Source organism: Leptonotus elevatus, chromosome 12 (genome assembly GCF_054856555.1).
Source record: "Leptonotus elevatus isolate MCC_2025b chromosome 12, RoL_Lele_1.0, whole genome shotgun sequence".
NCBI classification, from domain to species: Eukaryota; Metazoa; Chordata; class Actinopteri; order Syngnathiformes; family Syngnathidae; genus Leptonotus; species Leptonotus elevatus.
In genome coordinates, this window is record NC_141250.1 from 6,196,977 (window position 1) to 6,221,333 (window position 24,357).

Here is a 24,357-nt window from a genome sequence, read left to right on the forward strand (position 1 = left end):
CATAAATATCAATATTTGGGACTTTCACAAAAAAACGAGGAAATTGTGGTAAAACCACAAAACAAAACAAAAAACTAAAATTGAAACAATATTAAAATACAGTACAAATATACTAGTGTACAGTATGCCATATATACTTTAGGGGAGTGCATCTCTTCAATAAAAGCTTATTTGATACCTCCGTACCTCGATTGAAGGACACTTCAACATATATATATATATATATATATATATATAATGTGCATTAAGCCTTTATATATATTCATGATATGAATATATATTCATCAGTAGCATGCAAATACTGTACCTGTCCATTCACATACTTGCACAAAAATGTCTATCCTTCAAATACACATGTGAAATTCACGCCCTTCTGTCATGCCACATAATAAGGAATGTAAACATCTGTCCATTCACACAAAATATGCACATATCATTCCATTCACAGTAAATATCTGCCTGTACGGTCACATATAAAACTCATCAAGTAAAAATAGGCTACATTTCTTAACATACATACATACAAATAATAATAATATCCATTCAAATACCTACTTAAATTTAACTCCAATGTAAACATCAATCAGTCCATTCACATACAGTACTGAGACACTGTCTTTCCTGGGGTTCTGCACGATGGATTTCAGGCGGCCGCAAAACAGGCCTCGTAATGTGAAGTCAGGTCGCCATCTGCTGGTAATTAGGAGTACCGCAAATTTAAGAACCTGGCCTTCCATCAAGGCGGAAGCAAGAGTACCCTGAGCAAACTGCACACAGGAAAAACCAGATTATCCCTCAAGGGGAAATTCAATTTATACGCAGATGTGTATGTTTGTGTTGCACACACCACAAATCACACATAGGCAGGCATGCCAGAAAAGATGTCATGGTAAAACAGTGCAGCACCACTTCCGCCTGACCTTGCGTAAAGGCATCTTGACAGTAGTCAGGAAGCAGACTACCTCTCCAACAAGTGTTTAACCATTTTTCATTTGTCCCCAAATGATGACCTTCCAGTTTAAATATGTCGAGAGGAATGTGTTACATTTTGAGCATGTTATTTACATCTGTTAAGAGATTGCAGTTGAAATGTTAAAATAATGCAAAGGTGCGTGATCCCAGTGATGTCACTCCAATTCATTAGTGTAACCCGGGTGGGATGAAAATCATCCTAAAATAAGAGTGATCAAAACCAACTGGTTCTCAGCCCCAAGTGAGGCTCATTTGTCGGATTTTGCCCTGACATTTTCAAACTCCATGCTGAGACTTTCACACCTGCGGCACCCGCTTCAGCGCCATCAGCAAGCGGATAAACGAACAGTGTGTTTACAGCTGCATGGGACTGTTGACTCGGGGGGCGCTTGGGGTGCTGCTTAACGATGGGCCTTAACAGCAGAGGTGCTAAAAATGACACCCTTGAGACCCCTATGAGGAGACATCATTGTACATTCATTTTCATGGATGGATAAAAGTCATATATCATATTGTATTGTCTTTAGTCATAACAATTCATATGTTATGTATAAGTTGTGTCAAAAATATGGATACTTCAAATGCATAGTTGAAGATGGCTGCAATGTGCTTTGTCAGACAACATAGATTAGATTGAAAGATCGACAGAAAAAAACTGCAAGAAGGCACAAACACTGAAACCGTGTTTAACATATAGCAACATTTTGTAAATTACACACAAAAGTACATTTTACGAGAGTCATCCAGTCATCCAGTATGTTCAAAGAATCATATTTCCCTGGAGAATCAACAGATAACTGTCGCATAAGTATTGTAGCGGAAAAGCAATACAACACAGCCAAAACATCAAAGTTAGTGTCAAAATGACATTGTTTAACATACCACCCACATTAGTGAGACTTCCCCAAACAATGCATTTGCCGATCAATCCTGGTCAAATATTCTTCAACAATTTCTGGTAGATGAAGTTTTGAGTTCAGTCTTCGTGCGTGTGAAGAATAAAGAGATTGTTCCACCTCTTCCCAATCATTGTGCTTCGTAGACACGACTGGAATGAATGCGACAGATTCAATATGCAATTTTGCATATTGGCTAAACAAAAGGACAAAAGCAAACAAACGGCAGTTTGTCTAGTAATCAAGGTGACTTTAATGTTGTTTATTAATTGTATTATATGTGTTAATTTTATCTCATTAAACTGTGGAATGGGGATGTATTATAAACAATGACTTTGCAGCCAATTTTTCAGAGTTTTCTAGGTTAATATGACAAGTGCTGGTATGTGAAAACTACAAGCGTGGTGATTAACTATACAGCACATTAAAGTCTCCATTGCTGCAGTACAGTGTGTGTGACTTATCAGTGTCCCCATGCAACGGAAGGGTGGTCTATATGTAAATGCAATGGCTCAGCAGGGAACCTACCACCTATGAAATACAACTTAATGTTCAATAAGTGACAACTGCATTTAAATCGGACTCAAATATAACATTTACAGTTTTCCCCCATAGATTTGGCACATTTCTTGAAACTGAGATGACATTTTCAAAATACCATGGACAAATCCCCAAACCACCTTACAATTGGTGCCAACTGAATGGCCTTTCTCATTGCTTTCATCAAATTGCCAATGTCTTAGTACATGTCTGAATTCCCTCAGTGGATCTGTGCAAATGGTTGTGTACATTTATCCTACAGTTAGCACAATGTGCCCACATTTAGTACATCTTCCAAATGAATAGATCTTGCTGATCGAATTGGATTAGTTGTTTTTCAGTCTAATGGCTATCCTCTCCAAAACATGTCAGCAGGATTTCAGTGTGTAAGTCATAATATGCAAAATCATCTGTCTCAATTGTCAAGCATATCACAGGGGATCAGTGTAGTTGTAGACATTTACGCCTCCCCCCCCTTGCTGCATTGCAAGAAACCTTTGGCCAAACAAAGAGCAGCGTATGGATGGCCAAGAGAATGAGGACGGTGGCCAAGAGGGGGAAGGTGACGATCGAGACTGCACAGTAAATTCTGTAGAGTAAATTTGACTCTATTTTGAGTAGGACCAAATAGACTCAGTTTTAGGGTAGGCTAATATTTACACTTGAGAGAGTAAAATAAAGAATTGAGAAAAAAAAAAGAGATATAAGTCTCAAGGGTTGAGGAACAAACTCACAATCTTCAGTTTGGGAGACAGCCGCACTACCACCTGAGCTATGCCCCGCCTACTGTTTGCTTATCTCCAAGAGGAGACCAAAAACCCCCACAAACATCGTTTTTAGTCACGGTTATGAATATTCCAGCTCACACGAGCGATATGCTACAGTAACACACACCAGGAGCTTTGTGGCTCAGGGAGTCGTTCGTTCCTCAAACTTGAGTGACTTTTATTTAATTGTTTTTCCAATTCTTTATTTTACTCTCTTCCAAGTGTAAATATTACTCTAAAACTGAGTCTATTTGGTCCCACTCTAAATATAATCAAATTTACTCTACAGAATTTACTGTATAGTAAAAGTGTTACAGTAGTTGCTTCCTCATTTACACTGTGTGCTAGACATAATTTTAGTTATTAGTTTTTCATAAATCTAGAGAATTTGGCTTACACTTTCTTTTGTTGCAGTCTAATGTGTAAGTAACTTTGTGTGAATAAAAAGTGTTGCAATTTCCTTGACTGTGAGTGGAAAGTTTGAAAACTGCTCTTATAAAATCCCCCCTCTGTTTTATATATAATTGTACAGTGGAACCTCTGAGTTTGAACGTCTTGGAACTTGTACAAGTCGGACTTCAACCAAAACATCTGGGTAAAAAATGCCTCTGAGTTTGACCTCGGTCTCGGAGTTTGAACACCCAAGCAAAGCCGAAAATATCTTGAACAGGTAGCCGAGTGAAGCCGAGCAATGCCGAATGCTCACGTTGCGGTCATTGAGACGAAGCGCTGCTTATTTGCAATCAATTTTCTTTGACATGGGCCCAAAGAAAGACAGCGGTGCCGGTGGCAGCAAAGAAAAACGTACAGTGCTATGAACCACAGTGGCTGTAGGAAGAAGATTATCGCGCCGTAACTACCGTGACTACTTCCGTAAATACTGGCACGAGGACCCCCCTTAGCTGTTCAACAATGTGCCTGACGTTAAGAGCGCATGCAAGCACCTCATAGTAGTCTAACAATATGCCCAATGTAAAATATACCATTAACGCAACATAGCAATTTTCATCCACTGATGCCATCACGCCACAACAAAAAAGGTAAGGTATTTTTTATTGTGTAAATACTTTACCAGGAGTACATGTAAAAACATGAATAGAAATTAAAATAGGAATTTTCTGTTTTTGGAGCTTGGGAATGGATTAATTGCATTTACATTATTTCCTATTAGAAAAAATGTTTTGGAGGTTGAACAATTTGGACTTTGAACAATTTGAACGAATTATGTTCAAACTACGAGGTACCACTGGATTTTGTTAGCGGCACCTCAGCTGTTGTAACAAAACATCAAATGATTTTGACTTGCAGTGCTCACATAATGCCAAAGGGAAGATGCATTTTGGGGGCACTGACTACTTGTATGACAGAAATTTGATTTTGACACATAGGTAAGCTCTTTTGGGAGAGATATGAGCTTTTGCAGATGTTCCATGGTGTGAATGCAGATGAGCCAAAGCAATTGAGAAGGATCTTTGCAGTTGTGACAGTACCAACTCTTTGTTTGGGAAATTAACTTGGAGTGAAGCATGTCATAGATATGTGCTTTTGCCAATGAACTGGATGGTTGTGCACAAATGTAAGTCTGTTTGGCCAAATGAGTTTGCAGTTTTGAAAATTGCATTTCAGTTTCAAGAAATGTGCCTAACCTATGGAGAAAAACTGTAATTAGCAGCCTGATTGTGATGATTCAGCAGAACAGAATTGTCCAATTTATCACCTATAACTATTAACATATTGTACAGTAAAATACATGGCATATTCTGTAAAGATTACTATATTTTACTGTTTTTTACGAAAATATTCTGGCAACCCAGCTGCCAGATATCCGTCAAATGTAAGAATTTTTTTATGGATAGATAGATAGATAGATAGATAGATACATGGATGATGGATGGATAGATAGATAGATAGATAGATAGATAGATAGATAGATAGATACATGGATGATGGATGGATAGATAGATAGATAGATAGATAGATAGATAGATAGATAGATAGATAGATAGATAGATAGATAGATAGATAGATAGATAGATAGATAGATAGATACATGGATGATGGATGGATAGATAGATAGATAGATAGATAGATAGATAGATAGATAGATAGATAGATAGATAGATAGATAGATAGATGGATGGATGGATGGATGGATGGATGGATGGATGGATGGATGGATGGATGGATGGATGGATGGATGGATGGATGGATAGATAGATAGATAGATAGATAGATAGATAGATAGATAGATAGATAGATAGATAGATAGATAGATAGATAGATAGATAGATGGATGGATGGATGGATGGATGGATGGATGGATGGATGGATGGATGGATGGATGGATGGATGGATGGATGGATGGATGGATGGATGGATGGATGGATGGATGGATAGATAGATAGATAGATAGATAGATAGATAGATAGATAGATAGATAGATAGATAGATAGATAGATAGATAGATAGATAGATAGATAGATAGATAGATAGATGGATGGGTGGGTTTGTGGTTAGGTCGGTAAGTAGATTGATGTACTTTGCAGTGGTATAAAATTGCACTGTAGCATTTAGAGTGCTGTCCTTAATGATTTGGTGATTTTATTAAGCTCTATGGTGCAAAATACTCTGAAAATTCAGTGTCCTGTGAATGCTGGTTGGTGTCACTCAAAGTTGCAGCCCAACAGCTCTAGCCGCAGTGTGATGGAGCCCATCCAGGTTCTGGGGATGATTCGAATGAAGCGAGAAAAAATGGGAGGGTATATGAAATTCTTGACGTGTTCATTGTTTTCCGTGTTCCCAAAGAAGATCTGGATTTGGGCAAAAATACAGGGAGAGGCAGGTTAGAATCCAATGGGGAGGGGGTTCATCCACCACCACGAGATTGAAGTACCTTTGCTGGTCGGTCCTCATCGTCGGTGTAGTCCTGCCAGTGGATCCCATTGTCACTGTACTTTAGAGTGTACGAGGTGACGTACATCTCTTTCCCCAAAGACTTGGCTCCTTGAGTGACAATACCTGTTATCTTCATGACATCCGGTAGCTCCACCTGAAGCCACTGCTTCATGTCTCTGTACTGCATGAACAGAAACAGAGCAGGTATCACTATTTGAGCTTCTTGAAGTCATGGAATTCTGGATGTTCCTTACCTTTGCTTGCCATGCGTTGACGGCTCCTTGTTTGTTTAGGCGAGCGAAAAAGGGACTCCATGGTCCGAAGTACCAGTTGGAGTTCAGGGAGCTTGCCGTGATGCGACGGTCCTCGATCAGTCCGTTCTCCATGCCTAAAGGCACTGAGCAGCCTGACCAAGAAGTAGTAGACCACAAAAGTCACATTGACCTCATTCCGAAGCATTTCAAATCCTGGCTTGTCTTAAAATCTTACCATCAAGCTCACAGCCGTAATACTCCATGCGCACTGTAGCCATGTTGTACCAATGCACAGGGTGGAGTCGAATGAACCGTGCGATCACCGGTGGGGAAAACGTGTTCGTTTTTGTCACATAGGCTTCCTGGTTCCCAGGAAACACCTATTGATACCGCAACGTTCACTTTTATTCTCTGCACGTGTCTCATAAACCATTTAAAGGGGAAGTCAACTTTAAAAGAAACATCGATTGTAATGATGTTTGCTGCATATGAGTTATTTGGTTGTTACTAACATGAGATTCGTTTTTCAAAAATCAGATCCAGTTTAATATATTTTGTAGAAACTTTATTTGTACTGTATTGTTGTTGACGTGCCAAACGCATTCTGTGTAGTAGTGACGAAGAATAGCAAATGGCTCTCTGCCGAGCAATGCTGAATGGATATATAAAGATAGCGAGCTAAACCTAAAGCTAAAGAAACATGCATGCGATCGGGAGAGCTCTCGAGAGCACGGGGTGGGGGAGGGTGACTCTCCCAAGAATGTGTTTGGCACGTAAACAACAATGGTGGCATAGGTACAAATAAAGTTTCTACAAAATGTATACAACTGGAAATGATTTTTGAAAAATTTATCTCATATTTATGTTAGTAACAACCAAATTAATAATATGGAGCAAACTTGTTATTACAGTAGGGGTTCCTTTTAAACATTTCTTTACAATAATATTTTATATGTGACCTCACTACTCTAAACATGACATTTTGATTAATATTACTTTTGGTGAATATGCATCAAAATCCAGCCGTTGTTATCCATCTCAAGGGGCGGCCATTTTGCTGTCGACTTAAGATGACATCACAGTTGCTCAGGGCTCAGGCAACGACCAATCACAGCTCACCTGTTTTCTGAAGCTGAACTGTGATTGGTTGTTACCTAAAGCTTGAGCAACTGTGACGTAATTGTCACTTGACAGCTAGTGGCAAAATGGCCGCCTTCTGATATTGATAAAAACTGATGGAGTTTGCTGCTTAACTCATAATCCACTAATGCAATATTCGCCAAAATACTGTAATTATACTATTGCGGCTGCATACAACATATTATTGTCAGAAATTGTTTTGGGGTTGACTTCCCCTTTAAGAATGTTTGTAAAGAATCAGCTCCATCCACCACCACCCACAACAACAACACTACGTGACAGAAAGGGCTAAAATCATCAATCAAACCATGAACCCTATTTTCTCGATCGCTTTTCCTTGGTATGGCCTAATATGGGTTTGTATATTAGTGGTACCATCAGAGAAAGCTCCAGCTTTTGATATACTGTATGTGTGACATCATGGTGAAATATACATAAATGAAACGTTTCAAACCATTTCTACCTTTATTGGGTATTTACTGTCTCCCTTGTAGAGGGTCCATCTCCTGCGGTCGTTGCTGTAGGAAATGGAGTAATTTGTGACAAATTGGGATTGGAAGAGCTGCTTGGCTCCTTGTGTGGCCACTTGACTGATCACCACAGGACGCTGAAAGTCCACCTACACCCCAGCAGAAGATAGGCAAGTAGCATATGTTATACATTGCATGGATTAGATCCATTTTGGCATACCTGAATGAAACTGTTGCTCTGGTCTGTGCTCCACGCATTGTATTTGCCTTTATTGTCCAATCTGGCAAGATGTGGCTCCCAGTATCCTTTAAAGTTGGAGATAGCGTATGAGATTCTGTCTTTTTTTCTAACTGACTGCTGTAGATTGGTGGTGCTGCGACTACCTCGAGTGTTGTTGGCTGTGATCTGCTCATCTTTCACACTACCCGATTGCAAGCCCAGGGGGTGGGAGCAGTCTTGGAGAACACATGCAAGAACGACATCACAATCCACCAACAGCAATCAACATATTGCATGAGGTTGACCTGATTGAGAAGTTAGTACCACTATCAAGGACTAAGAAGAGTGTCTGCATCCCTCGCTGTTGATTGAAGCCAATTTCTGTCTCCAGCTGCCAAAGGCCGGGCTTTGATGCATACATCTCCAGTGTAGCGAAACTCCCTGAACAAAGCAGTAATCATTCAACGTGTATGAACTTGCATGCATGGTTAGAAAGATGTTGTGTACCAGGAAGCAGTGGATAGACTGCATATCTGTTGCTGGTGGTCGTTGTGTGGAGGAATGTCTGTCCGTGGAAGTGGATGCTCTGGAAATCTTTAGGAGCGCCCATGTTGATCAGGTGCCACCGGATGAGTTGGTTAGTATACATCCTCAGGCCCTTAAGGCTATATATAATACCATTGATGGCTGTAGAAACATCATACATAGACATTTCAACAATATTCTCATTGGATTTACATCAATCAGAGAATTGGATTGATGGACCAAGGATCATATTGTGGGATTTATGATTACAATGGAACTTTAGGGGCTCTTTGATGATAGGGTCCAGAACTCCTCTTCGTCTTTCCCGCTGCATGGTTTCACGGTTCTCCTCATAGTACCAGCTCTGCGACTCATCGAAGGTCATGAAGAGCAGCGCAAACTCCCTTGTGTTCGTCACATTTTTAAAAGTGCCCTCTGGACACACCAGCAAAGGTCCAATCAAGCCAGAGTGGATGTCCTTTTCCTAAATAGAAATACATGTTGAAAAATCCTTATAGTTACTGTCCATCCATCCATCCATCCATTCATCCATCCTCTGCTACTTTTGTAATGGGGTGATCTGTGCAACCTCAATGTACGTGAAATACCTTGGATTGGTCACCAATGAGTGGTGTTGAAAACATGGACAATGATTCCCAATTCACACACACCAACAATCACTGAGTCGGAATCGATCAACACTCCACAACCAATGACCAATTCCTCCAGAACCACCACGTGCACTATGAAGCACTCACAGGATTAACACCGGAGTAATAGGTCCAAGTCTGACAGTAAGGCTCATCTGGCCTATGTGCAGGCTTTCGGGGGACCTTCCAGATATATGTGAAGTTGCCATTGGGTGGAACTTCATTATCATCTCTGTACCAGGGCTTGGAGCTATCCTCATAGGACAGACCTTCTGTCCACTTGGTATAGGTAACTCCATTAGGGTGTAAGGAGAATGGACGTTTGGCTTTGTTTTTGAACACCACCTACAAAGAGAATAATCATTTAAAACAAATGAACAGCTTTAAAGGATGTATAACATCACAAGAACAGCCACATAGTGTTTATTTTACCATGATGCTTTGTCCATACTCTGCCTTGATGACAGGTCCCAGGATACCAAGATGCTCTTCCTTCTCGCCTCGGATTTCAGGTGTTCTGAAGAGCCCATCCGTGTAACCTCGGAATACCACTTTCTTGAATTTAGTGTTCCGGCTGTTCTGGTGAGATCTTTCCTGCCTTCTGTTGCAATAGATTATGATCTTCATTAGATTTGTATTAAAGGTTTGCTAAAAGTTGTGATTTTACCTCTGTCCACTGCCAGCGTAATCCCACTCGACCTCCTCTGCAGCAATGAAGTACATCTTGAAATTCGGCCCTGAGTGCTTTAGGTAGTATTTAGCGGTTTCCTCGATGTTGAAGTTCTTGATGTCTTTATGAGTGCTGTAGGGATCTTTGTAGTTTACATACTCATATTCGTCTGCCTTCAAATCCTGCTTGTCTAAAGATAAATGGTCGGGCTCATCTCCTGGAATATAAAACTCATAGTCGCTAAAATCAGGCCGGGGCACACCGATGACCACAGGCGTGTTAATGAGGTCCTCTTCATATAAGATGGCTTGTGTTGAAGCGGGGCGTGACCCCCTTGGACTCAGGTCAGGGTTGAATCCACGAGGAGAGAGAGGTAAACCGCTTGTGACCTCTGGCTTGTATACGTTCCTCTTCCTTGTTTTCATGCCTTGGCCCTTCTCTGGCCACTTTCGGAAGTTCACCCGCTTGATCTTTGTTGTCTTTTTGGGTGTCAAGTTTTCCTTCATGTATTTCACCAGATGGTCCGGCATCTCCACTGCTACCTTTTTGTGAGTTCCGTCATAAGTCCAGTGGTGACTCGCTGTCCTTACAGAGGTGGTTTTAATCACCTCCGTGTGGTTTTGGCTGAGGTATATAAACACTTCGTCACTGCTTTCTGATCCATTTAAATCGTTAGCGATGGCCTGCAAGATACCTGAGAATTGAGTCTGGTTCAAGGGAGATGTACCATTTGACTGCTCAAGAACAGCGTTGGCACTCTCTGCTGACGTGGATTTTGTTAAATTGATCAGAGGTCCATTATCAAAGGCACTAGTTACGTTAGCTTTGTGGACAGGATCACCTGCAGTCCTGTTCTGGCTTTCCAAACTGGTAACAACTTCCCCTCGTGCCAGCGTTTCCTTTAATTTCTCCTCTAAGCACAGAGAGGTCAGATTGTCATTTGTTAAGGTTGTATTAAAATTTTCAGCTACTAATGTTGACCTTGTTGCTTCAGTTAATTTGGTGCCATTAGTTGATATGTTCCCAAAGTTGAATGAAGCTGTTGTGTTACAAAGTGTTGTTTGAGTCGTCTTGGAAGCACTTTCATTATCAAAACTTGAAGCCAGTACAGAAGCACTGCTATTTGGCCCTTTGTCTTGGGACAAGCCTGTATTACCGTACATTGAGGTTTTTGTCTTTATTGTGAATTTTCCATCCGGCACATCAACAGCATCATAGTCAAGGAAAGAGAAGTCGATCTTCTCCACGCTCTCCCCTGAAGTGTGCTTCTTCAGTGATCTGAGACCTAACTCATTGGCAAACATCTCTGTGTAGTCATCAGTCGCTGTTGTACTTGGAGCAGGCTCATCCGGCTTTTTCAATTCCTCCTCCTTCTTATTCATGATTTCCGTCCTGGTTGGGGTCTTCCACACATCAAATTCCATTTTTCCTGGCTCGTCGTAGTCACTGTACTCATAGTGGTGGTCGCGGAAGCACTCAACATCCTGGAATTTCAAGCGCATTCCTTTGGTAGTCTCATGGGAATTCAATGACACCAGAAGCCAAACACCTGGTAGGAAAAAGATAGATAAATAGATTCAGTCTAAATTTTTATAGAAGTTTATAGTTATTGCCAACAAACCGATGTTTTCCATCCTCATTGTAATGGTATCGCCAGTCATGGGGTAGAGGCTCAGGATGTCTTCCATGCGGTTATTCAGTTCAAATGTGTGGCCATAGACTGTTGCTGTCTGGATATAGTCTTGTGAGCCAACACTGGACACATGCCATGTTGCCACTTCTCCGTTGCAGAAGCCCAAAAGTGGCCCACTCTCGTACACATAGCCATTGATAGCTGTTGGAAAACGAATGTGAATCAACTAGCAGTGGGCATATCCAGTAAGGATTACAGCTTGACATACTGTGCATGACATTGGACTTGTAGAAGTTGGGGTCTGCCGTGTTGACTCGGGATCGATCGCAGTACTGCCGAATGTTGTCGTCCAGATACCAGCTCTTGTTTTCGTCGAACACAGCAAACATGGCCTGTTGCTCCTTGTCTGATTTGACCTGTTAGACACCAATCATTGGTCAGCAAGCAGTTTATTTTACAAATTTGACAAGTCTTACATACGTAGTAGAGCCACACTTTAATAAAGCCGTTCAGTTGGGTTTGGAACAGTAAATTCTGATGAGGGTTTGTTGTTTACATTCAAGCAACATAGAGCCAGGAGATTGAATCCCGATCATGTTGTATCTCCACCTTGAACTGGCTGGAAAATTAAGCTTACCTTGAAGCTACACTCAGGTCAAATCAGGACCCATTTCCAAATTCACTATCGACTAATCAGCACACTGTAGTCAATCTAGCTCCACTATAAAACTGGGGCTAGTAATGTGGTCTTCTTTTTAGATGGGCTATTATGATACTCCTTTTCTGTGATATGGTGGAAAAAATGCTGACTCACTGTAGGAGGTTCTCTGAGCGGACTCCAGCAATGACCACGCTTAACAACTGAATTTGGGGGATTTGTGTGTGGATTTTAATTTTATCTCTATGCCTCCATGCCTTTCTGTCATTGATAAAGGTGCTAGATTCAGTCCCCAGTGGCTTCACAGTTTCTGTCCTCTGCTCCTCAAGGGAAGGGTTAAATGCAAAGAACAAATTTCCCTGTCCTAAATCAAGTGCCTTATAAGATTTTCGATGAACAGTGAATAATCTGGATTTGACAATGGATTTTACCTGCACATTCCTGACACTGAGCGACTGACCCTTGCAGATAAGGAGTGGTCCGATCAGACCAGAAGCTATGTCACGTGGCGTGTCCACGGCACTGTGGTACATCCGTGTCAAACACCTAGAGTCTCCTTTCAGAGGCCCGTCTTCCTCGGCCACTCGCCAAACGTATGTGTATGTCTCACCTGGCTGGACGGCATGCGTTTTGTTTCCTGGTAAACACGGACATCTTTGTATCACAGTCATAAGAGTTTCACTTTAACTGTGTAAAGAAAAATGCACTACCTCCTTCCGGGTAGTTCACACCCTCCTCTGACTTTTCGATTGTCAGTCCATGTGGATAGATGCTGTAAGGCCTGGAGGCCATGTTCTTGAATACAATCTGTCAAAGGAAGATTTTAGCCGACGTAGGCAATTTACAAATTTTGCTGGTCCGTCATTTGTCAGCATCCTGGGCACTTCCATCATCGTTTACATCAATCCGTCATTTTTTCAAGACAAACCAAACTGTAATGGTCAGTTCATAATTTATTTTAACCACACTTCTGTCATTACTTCAACACCACAATTTTAGGACCGACAGACAGAGGTGGGCATGCCATCATTCGACAGTCGTCAACAAAACGGGCATCCGACCATCAGTGATGGACTGAGAGGTCTGTCGGTACTTTACCAGGTTAGTGACAAATATACTGACAGATGTAAACCCACTTCCATCAGTGCTTAGTCCGTCACTTTTTTAACATTTTAAGTTCTCGTCATTCAACAGCAAGACTGTCATCCGTCAGCAACAGACTGACAGGTAGTCCGTCTGTACTGACGGAATGCCCACCTCTGGATTTTAGTGAGCTCTAAGTAAGTTGAGTTGAGATCAATGTGTTCTTACCTTGATGACGTCTCTGACTTGCGCTCTTATTACTGGACCCAAGATGCCAAGCTCACTTTTCCTCTGCATGTTCTCTATTCGTTCTGTGAAGGACTCATTGTACAGTGTGTAAACGACCTTCTTGTACTTCCTGCCGATGCGAGTTGGGGACTGTTGCAGATACTGGATCTTGTAGCTTCTACATAAAAATGTTAGGAGACATAGAGGTTTATAAGCCAAAGATTTTACCAATTAACAGTGGAACTTCTAAGATTAAACACAAAAGCTTTGATAACAATATGGGTATTTAATTAAAGAACATCTGTACGAATCATCACTTAAACACAATTTAATATTAGGACTAAGAACAAGGGCTCATTGTGCCTTAATTTAACATAATACATCCTATTGTAACACAATTTTAGCATTTTGTCATAGTCATACTGTATATATAACATGACATCTCAGTTTGAATTCAGTTTTTAGTTAAAAGTGCATTGTGGAGTTCAAAATGTTAATGTTATAGCTTTTTCTACACTATGCATCACCTACCAATGCCCAGATGAGTACAAAGAGCCCTGACTTTTTAACTGCAACTGCGCCTATTAGTTTGTATCTTCCGTTCAGTGTTTGGGGCAATCAATCCACAGTTTTTTGGGAAGGGGAGGGGTGGAGTGGTGGAGGTTGCCGTCATGCTCCATGGACATGTAATGTTGTGCTAGTGAGTGTATGACAGAACTGGGATGAAAACTGAAAAAGCAAGACGAGGCTGGCTTCAAGCACAGCCCAAACTTCAGATGAGACTCCAAGAAAACTGAAAAAAAAAAAGTTTATTTGAGCGCCGCACGTACTCATATGTGCACCATGCATGAGCTTGACACCAGGCTGCAGTTATGCTTTAGGCCTGAGGTGGCAGTCGCGAGTAAAAAAGTGACGAATTCCAAAATGCACCTTTAAGTTCTTGAATTGGACAAATTTATGGGTGTTCATCTTCAGAGGAACGAATCTGTCAAACACGTAAAACAATGTGTTAGTGTTGCTGTCTTACTTGTCAATGTGTTCAGGCATATTAGGTGCATAGTCCCAGACGACCTCCTCAGCAGCGATGTAATATTTCCACTCCCTGCTTTCGCGTCTTTGCTCGAGGGTAATCCTGTGCCGTGGTGCTTTGATGCCCTCACACGTGTTCACATCAAGGAAGGCGTGCATACCCTCTGCAATCCATTACTTTGTCAAGCTAACGTCACCCAAAACATTTTTGATACTAATGCGTATATTGACCTTCAATGTGCTTGAGCACATGCGAGGATATCATCCAGCGGCCTAGGTGCACAGGCACCATACTGGCGGTGGTAGAGGAGGCGCTGATGAGGCCCAGCGACGACACCTTGTGGCGCATGTGCTGCAGCACCTGCCCAGTGATGTGCACCGAGAAGAGCTCGGGCTCGGAGCTCATGCCCAGCAGGTAAAGGCTCACTGAGGAATACGCGCATATGCTCAAACCTGCAAAACAAACACAGTTTCATGCTGATTTGCAGAGTACTGAAAAGTTATCCACATGGTACATGGCACACTTACTGTATTTTTTCCGCTTAAAGTACTGACCGTCTCTTTTTTTACTTTTTTCTTTTTTTCTTTGAGAGAGCTCATAATTGTTCATTCGGTAATCTTACCGATTCAACATGTCATCATCATTGCTCTCTCTCACTGTTTTTGTGTGTGAGAATGTGCGTGTGCATTAATTCTCCTGAAACCTGTTAAAAATCCCATACCCTTCACCTAAACCGAATACTTCAGAATCCCGATAGAGTCGTGAAGTTGTCAGGAGACCCGAGGACTGATCAAAGAAAAGAGAACCCCCCCCCCCCCCCCCCGTACCCAGGAATCGGTGCCGGAGAGAGGCCGGACAGCGCAGTAGCGGGGGCACCCGCGCCTACCCCACCTCCAGCCGCGTGGTGGGACGGAAGGGGGAAGGGAGCACCGGGAGACAAGAGGCGCCCCCGAACCCCAGGCCCGGCGGGGAAAGTTCTCGGCCGTCACGCCGGCGTGCCGAGTGAGAACTAACCCTGTTACTGAGTTTGCCAGCTCGACTGGCAAACTCTACCCCTACTTTGGCAAACTCTACCCCTACAAGTGTGTGCGTGTGGTGCATTAAAATTGGGAGCAGGTGAGATGGAGCAGAGAGAAATTATATCCCCCCGCTCCGATCCACCTGCTTCCCAGAGATGTGTTGGTGAGTGACTGTATCTATCATCTACATGTATTGCGCTTCTCTCCCTGTTGGGTTTAAATATAAGCAAAACCTTCCTTGTTGTACCTCTACCAAGGAAATTATAATATTGACATTCATTGGTGTGAGCTTGTTTGTAGCAGTACAGAAGATAATTCAAGTTAGACTAGGACCAGTATGTTTTACCAGGTAGCGCTCCTTTGGTGTAGCCATTGATGGTGTAGAAGATGTGGTCTAAGGAGCGGTCATTTGGTTTATAGATGCTTTCTCGCTCGTCAAAGATCCCAAAGAGTAGCACCAGCTCTCGTTTGACGCCAGCCTGCAACCCTGACTCGTCCAAGCTCCCTGCAACAAAGAAGTCATCCAATTGGTGTGGCATGGTTCAGTGGCAGAGTGGTCGTCTCCCATCCGTAAGGTTGTTGGTTCGATTATCACCCCTGGTGACCATGTCGAAGTGTCCTTGTGCAAGACACTGAACTCCAATTTGCTCCCAGTGGACCTAGCAGTGCGCTGCATGGCAACAGCTGACCACTGGTGTGTGAATGTGTGTGTGAATGGGTAACATGTGAAGCAATGTGAAGTGCTTTGGGCACCATATGGTGTAGATAATAGCGCTATATAAAAAGCAGTCCATTTCCCATATTGTGCTTTCCTTTGAAAAGTCAAATGTTCTCACCATTCTTGCAGATGAGCAAAGCGCCAATGAGGCCGGAGTTGAAGTCTTCCACCAAGTTCATGTGGGAGATATACGAGTAGGTGAGGCAGGCAGGGTCATCGGGTTGGGGAGAGACGTCGGGTGTCACCTCCCAGTAGTATACATGCTCGTTGCCCGGTTTCACCACATCATCTTCCTTTTCTTTTGGAGACGTATTGTCAAAGTACTGCGCTCCTGCAATTTCATCACCTCATGTTAGTGCTCCACACACATTTTTCCAACAGTCAGTTTTTGACTGTAATGAGCTGACTTGGGCCAGCAAGAACTTTTCAGAAGCACTGACCGACAAGCCACAATTGCAGTTAAGTTTGGACATTGTGTTAAAAGTAAATAAAAATGGAAACAATGATTTGCAAATCCTTTTCAACCTATATTCAATTCAATACACTTCAAAGAGAAGATATACAGGTCTGTATATTAGGGGTGTCAAAATGAGTGCACACCACTAATTTTTTAAACGCACGATTAATGACCGCCCCTTAATTGGAAAGCCTGTACTGGGGGAATTCCAGTAGCAACGCAGCAGACACGACACGTCAAAATTTCGCAGTAATAAATTTAATAATAATGCATACGTTTGTGGAGATTAGTGTACCATTTTAAAAATGTGCAGAATTTCACAAGTTACTTCATGTGATAGCTTTGATAGCTCTTAATATGAAAAGAAAAATGCACTGAGCTGTCACTGTCTTACAAATGCAATTATGCCATCTAGTGGCAGATAATGACCTCAACACAAATCAATAACACACTCGTTTTTTACAATACAGTACATATTTTGAGAGTAACAGCGTGAACGGAAGCATAGTAGCTAATCCTGCGGATGCTGCCCCGTTCGGTCGTGGGGCCCATGTTCGACAGGTGGCCCTCGTCCGTCTTTAGGCGACTGTTTGTGCTACCCGTGTGGTACTCAAAACGTCACTGCTGGAAAAAGTTAAACAGTTGAAGATTGGAACATGGAACGTCAACACACTGTAATAGGCAGGCAAGATGGAGAATTTGAAGAGGGAAGCAAGAAGGATGGGGGTGGACGTGTTTGGAGTGTCTGAAGTGAGATGGACAGGAACAGGCAAGATTGAAGATGAGGATTGGATATTCTATTGCTCAGAAGCTGACTTGCATGAGGCAGGGGTCAAGCTTGTTGATTATAAAAAATCTCGCAAACCACGTGAAAGCTGTTTGGCACGTGTCCGAAAGAGTGATGATGAAAATAAGTGGAGGACCTCTGGATTGGAACGTGATACAGGTACATGCCCCAACATCGGATAGCTCAGACGAAGATATAGACGATTTTTACCATCTATTGAACAAAGTGAAAAGGCAATATTAAACCACATAAAGTCACCATCATTATGGGAGATCTGAATGCCAAGGTGGGGAGGGAGGGTGAGGGAGAGGTGGTCGGGGAATTTGCTCTGGGGAGAAGAAATGACAGAGGAGATCGGTGGGCCGAATGGTGTACTGAACATCGACAAGTATTTATGAATATATGGTTTAGGACGCATCAGAGATATCGGTATACATGGAGAAGCCCAGGTGACCAGTATAGAAACCAAATAGATTACATAACGATAAACTATAGGTTCAGAAACGCTGTGAGAGATGTGAAAACTTTCCCTGGTTCTGGTCTCGGACGAGGCTGGAAACAAATAGATAGGGATAAATATCAGCAACTGGATCGGGAAATAAGAGCAAAATGTAAAAAAGAGGAGTGGTTAAACAACAAATGCACAGAAGTGGAGGCAATGGATGGAAAAAACACCAAAGAAATGTTTGAAAGAATCAACGAAGTAACTGGCAAAAAGTAACCATATATTGTCAACACAATCAGCAATCAAGATGGCAACATCTTAATGAACCCGGAGGAAGTGGCAAAGAGATGAGAGAATTATGTGGCTGAGCTGTATGATGGCGACAGAGGAGAGAAGCCAGTACTGGACATGGACATGGACGGACCGAGCATCTTAGAGGAGGAAATAGCCCTGGCTCTAAGAGGAATGACAAAATGTTAAGCAGCAGGATTGTATGAGACTACTACAGAGATGATGACAGCAGCTGGAGATTTCTTTATAGAAAATATGACAGTGTTAGCAAATATAATATACAACTCCGGGTACATTACTAAAGACATGAGGGAGAATCTATTTGAGGGAGAATCTACTTTTTTGTCTGGGAAAAGTTTTACTAAGAGTGTTAATGGCCAGAATAAGAGGAAGGATACAGGAAAATGTAGAAAAGGTACAGTATGGCTTTAATAAAGGAAAGGGCACCCAAAACGCTATATTCATCTCGAGGATGTTAATAGAAAGAGCTATTGAAATGCAGAAGACCATATACCTTTGTTTTGTAGATTTCCAGAAAGCCTTCGACACTGTCGATCATGACCAGATAGTGGAAATGTTAAGAGAAATAGGAGTTGATGGAAAAGATCTGATGCTAATTGCAAATCTGTACTGGGACCAGTGAGAGTCGGCGAGGGACGAAGTGACTGGGTGGATATATATTGAGAGGAGTGAGATAGGGCTGCGTTCTTTCACCGGACTTGTTCTTGCTGTACGGCCAGGGAGCCGTCGAGGACATTCGCGATATTGAAGGCATTAGAGTGGGAGGAGTGAATATCAATCATCTAAGATATGCTGATAGTACAGTGCTCATAGCGGATTCAGGGAACTTGCAACTGATGGTTAACAACTTGAATGAAGCATGTAATTGAAGGAAGCTTAAAATAAATACAAGAAAGACTGAAGTAATGGGAATTGTGAAAGGAGATCGACGCTTGGAAGTAAACATCCGACTGGAAAACAGAAGGATTAAACAGTCAGAAACGTTTACATATCTAGGAGGTGTAGTAGCCGAAGATAAACATAACATTGAGGGTAAGACTATTAAAATGTTATGTGTGGTTGCTCCTATTGTATGGATCCCAAAGCTGGACCATCTTGGCTGATTCGAGAAGGAGGATTGAGGCCGCAGAAATGTGGTTTTATAGAAGAATGATGAGAATATCCTGGGTGTTGCGAGGAGGTGCTGCGAAGGGTTGGTAGACGGAGGGAGCTAATGACTGTCAACGACAGTTACGATTCCTCGGACATGCCATTAGAGAAGACGATCTTGAGAAGACTGTGATAATGGGGAGGGAAGAAGAGCAAGAGGTAGACAAAGGACAAAATACATGGACAGCCTGCTGGTGGATGTGAGGGGAGTGCAGACAGTAAGCGCATTCATACGATTGACAGAAGACAGGGAGAGATGACGCAACATGATCGGCGACGTCAGAAGAGACATGGTACTTTGGTAAGGTACATATTTTTAATTTTAACTCAATTTTAAGAAGAAGATGTTAACATGTAGGGGTGTTAGAAAAAATTGATTCGGCAATATATCGCGATATTCTCGAATCGATTCAATATGGGGCCGAATCGATTTTTAAACATCATTTTTTTATGGGAATATTCAACATACTTAGGGCATGTTTTTTACACATTAAGCATGGAAGAATGTTATATTAGTGGAACATTAAGCCTGAATATTTTATTTCAGTGCTGTTCAAACATGAAACAGACTGCAACCTGAATTTTCAGATAAATAAATACATTTTCATACAAATCTTACAGTGTACATGTACAAGTTTATGATAAGTATTTTCTAAATTTGAGTTAAAAAAAAATTGCAATAATCAATTTATAGATTTGTATCGGGATTAATCGGTATCAAATCGAATTGTGACCTATGAATCGTGATATGAATCGGATCGCCAGGTACGAGGCAATTCACATCCCAATTAACAAGAGTATGAAAATATGATTGTACATTTTGTTGTACATTTAGAACAGATATGTGATTAATCGTGAGTTAACTATTGAAGTCATGCGATTAAATACAATTAAAATTTTGAATCACCTGACACCCCTAATGTGTATATATATATATATATATATTAATATGTTGCTAGATAGGTAAGGTTGGATCAGTGCATGCTCGATATAAAAATAAAACAAGAGTGTATCACAAAAAACAAAATACCTGCCCCGAGATGCAATTTGCTGGTTTTAGAGCTCTACTTGCTGCAACATTTTAGCCAATATTCTGTCTGGCTTTGCATCTTATCATCCTGGAATGTCTCACATTTACGCTTCCCTCCATGAACTGACACTAGGTTTAATTTCCTTCACAGTGGATCCCCAGTTTGAGTGTTTGCTAAGGCTGCCTCATGTTGGACTTCAGTACTGCCGCATCTGATCATCTGCCCGCGCGGGTTAATATTTTAAAACAAGACAAACAACCTTGTTTGTTGTGCTGATCAACTTTGCGTGCTTTTTAGAACTATGACTTACATCCCGACCAGCACACACGCGAACACACACGCAAGCGCGCGCGCACACACACACACACACACACACACACACACACACACACACACACACACACACACACACACACACACACACACACACACACACACACACACACACACACACACGTTATAGTGGCCCACCGCAGTTTGCTTCAACAGGAACTCACCCTCGGAGTTCTTCCCGTAAGCAATGCCGTGTGGGTGGAGGTTGTGCGGTTCTGACGCCAAGTTTCGGAAAGTGACCACGAGGGTTTCGCCCTGCTCGGCCCTCAGCGTGGGTCCGAGCAAACCTGCGGGCATGGAAATAAAAAATAAAAATATAAACATTGCAAAATAGGATGCAACAATCGAAGCAAGTTTGATATATAGTAAATATTGAAATACTTCTTCCGAATTCTTCCTTTCTTTATTATCTTTGCATGTCCTTATTGTTGCTGTTGTAAATTTTTCCATTATGTCCATAACTGCTTATGTCAAAAGTATCATGATAGCATCATAGACAAACTATCACCAAAATATTGTATTGTAGTTTTTTTTTTTTTTTTTTTACTGTATACTTAAAAATGGCACGAGTCCTCATTTTCATGTTTTAACGCTCTAGTGGAACAAATTTCACTGTAATTTTCTTATTGTGTGATGTGAAAATAATGATAAATTATGCTCAGAAATGTTTATGTGTTACCTAATGAGGGGTCATGAACCTTTTCCCGTGTAAAGTCTTTCTCATACTCTCGGAAAACCACTTTCTTGTACGTGGTGCTGAACCTGAGGGACAGTACAAAACAAGGCACAACAAAAACCACAGTGGGAAAAAGCCATGCTGTCTCCACGTGTTGTATCAACAAGAGATATGGAATCAGCTACACTGATAGCATCACACAATGAAATATAACCAGGACGGAATGTATTGTGTTCATTACTTACAGTCATCATTTCAAGATTTAATCGCAGACTCTAGCAGTTGATTATGCTTAAAGTGGAAGTCAAGCCAAAAATGTTCTTTACAATGATATGCTCTATGCAGCCTCACTAGTCTAAAAACGATATTCTGATGAATATTGCATTTGTGGAATATGAGTTCGGCAGCAAAATCTACCTGCTTTTATTCATCTCAGGGGGCGGCCATTTTGCCACTTGTTGTCGACTGAAAATGACATCACAGATGCTCAGGCTCAGTTAACGACCAACCAAGGCTCAGCTTCAAAAAACAGGTGAGTCATGATTGGCCGTTACCTGAGCTCTGAACACCTGTGAGGTCATTTTCAGTTGACAGCAATTGGCAAAATGGCCGCCTCCTGAAGTAGATATTGAAATGTGTGGATTTTGCTGCTTAATTCATATTCCACAAATGCAATAGTAATCAGCATACTGTGTTCAGACAAGTTGGGCTGCATAGAAAATATTGTAAAGAACTTTTTAGGATTGACTTGCCCTTTTAAAAATGCTGTACTGTATAATTGCAAATACAGTGGAGCTTCCAAAGTCAAACATATATAATAATTAACAATGTAATGGTGAAGTGGAAACAGTTGTTAACACTCACACATTCGTGTCATTGCCATTGTAGTTCCAGTCAATCTCCACAGCAGCTATGTAGTATTGTCTTTTCCTAGCTTGGTCCTGCTGGTTGGCTCCCACATGGACAGAGAAGGAGGCCACAAGACCCAGCAGGAGAACGGGAAGGAGACCCGGCTCTCCCGTCCAGACACCAAGCCTCATGTCTGAGTGTGATCCTCCCAAAAGACAGTCCGCTCTGCTCCAAAACTAATCCAAGCTGTGTTGTGTGCGCGTGTGTGAATGTTTGACACATGAGTCCACCAGGAGCTTTATCTCTTCCTGATGCGCGCACACACACACACACACACACACACACACACACACGCACGCACACGCACCCCCACGCGCACACACACAGCAGGGCAATGAACTATGTATATTTATTTATCTATCCTCTAATTGAAGTCTTAGCTTGTGTGCACTTTAGTGACTCAAATACATGTTTGTGCATGCATCCCTGCAACATATACCGGTACCTACATGTCTTTATAGTATAATAATAGAATAAGAAAAGAGTAATTTTTGGGAAAGGATATTGAATAACGGACCACAGTGTGCTCCCAAGTTTTCACCCTCCAATTATCTGTACATTTAAAGTAACTACTTTGGCACAACAAAAGCATTGGATGCAAATGAAAATGTTTTCCCCCCTTTTTATTTTATTTTAGTATTTTATACTACAAATTTTATTTTATTTGTATTGTTGTTATTCACAGATGTATTTATTTATTTATTTGTTTACATTTTTTTTTTAAATCTATCATTGGTTTTTTTTATTGCTAGGATTCTATGATTAGGATAATGAATGACGAATTATCGTGTATTGCTATTTTAAAATTTATTATTATTATTATTATTATTATTATTATTATTATTAAAGATGGGTGAGTACCAATTCCAGGAAATTTGAAACAGGAAATTAGAAGAATAGAAAATTGCAATTAATTTCATGCAATTTAAAGGAAAATGCTACATTTGTAGATATATGTATTTCATTAAAATGATCTGTCATTGTTTTGTGGAGACATTTAATGTTTCAAAAGTAATAGTGGTATTGGTGACTACTCAAGAGTTGAGTACTCGTACTGCTATTGGTCTGAAAAATAGCAGTACAGTATTGAACATTCCTAACCAATTATTATTATGATATGATGATTATTATATGTAGGATTAAATAATGAATATGCAGCAGAAAGGGGCCGGGTGGTCCTGGCAAAATCAGGCTGGTTAGGCACATTATTAGCTGACGTACCCTTGCTCCTTCTACACGCAGCCCAGACAGCGAATGGGATCTCTCCAAAGAAATACCATGCAATTGAACCCACGAAGAACTTTACAAAGAACATGAAGACTCCTCGACAGTGCAGCCTCTCGCTTTGCCCAGATTGTCAGAAGGGCTGTGCTCCCAGTTTTCTTGACCTGTGTTAACACATCTTGAGGTACTAAACCAAGGGTGCCGAAAACAATGGGGAGTCGGACAACTTTGTACTTAAGGTACAATAAGGACATTTCAAATGCAAGGTCTGCATACTTGGTATGTTTCTCTGGATCTTGCCAATCACATTGCTGTGAAAAGGGACAGATAATTAAATTATATAAATAATTGCATTGGATTTATCAAACAGGACAAGATCAGGCTTGTTACCGGTAGTTTCTATTTTGCGAAGGCTGTATATGTACGGCCCTTTTCCATAAAGGTTTGAAGCTATCATTTTGCATGGCTCCCTGAACATGTTCAGGGTCATACCAAGGCAGAACATCAGAGTCAAAACCACAAGCACGCCGGAGACGATAATGAAATGAAAGAGCCACTCCATAATGTCTTTTTAAGTAAGCTGTTTGTGCCAAAGCAGGACAACCACTGACAAGGTGTTGGACAGTGTCATTTGATTCATTACAAACACGACATTAACTAGTTATG

At 41.3% G+C, this 24,357-nt stretch overlaps 1 protein-coding gene across 1 annotated transcript; it reads right to left on the reverse strand.

Annotated features, from left to right (window-relative positions):
- Positions 1-1,479: 1,479 nt before the first annotated feature.
- f5 (coagulation factor V) lies at positions 1,480-22,669 on the reverse strand. Its single transcript, XM_086090712.1, has 25 exons — positions 22,423-22,669; positions 21,562-21,644; positions 21,047-21,169; positions 16,487-16,699; positions 15,997-16,155; positions 14,862-15,083; positions 14,629-14,794; positions 13,602-13,779; positions 13,001-13,097; positions 12,722-12,927; positions 11,901-12,048; positions 11,621-11,833; positions 9,997-11,548; positions 9,762-9,930; positions 9,438-9,674; positions 8,950-9,163; positions 8,662-8,841; positions 8,479-8,595; positions 8,319-8,390; positions 8,155-8,240; positions 7,928-8,083; positions 6,560-6,704; positions 6,325-6,476; positions 6,069-6,251; positions 1,480-5,985 (listed from the first exon to the last, which is right to left on the reverse strand). The coding sequence occupies exons 1-25, from the start codon at positions 22,596-22,598 to the stop codon at positions 5,839-5,841; spliced, it is 5,394 nt and encodes a 1,797-aa protein (XP_085946838.1). The 5' UTR covers positions 22,599-22,669; the 3' UTR covers positions 1,480-5,838.
- Positions 22,670-24,357: the final 1,688 nt, after the last annotated feature.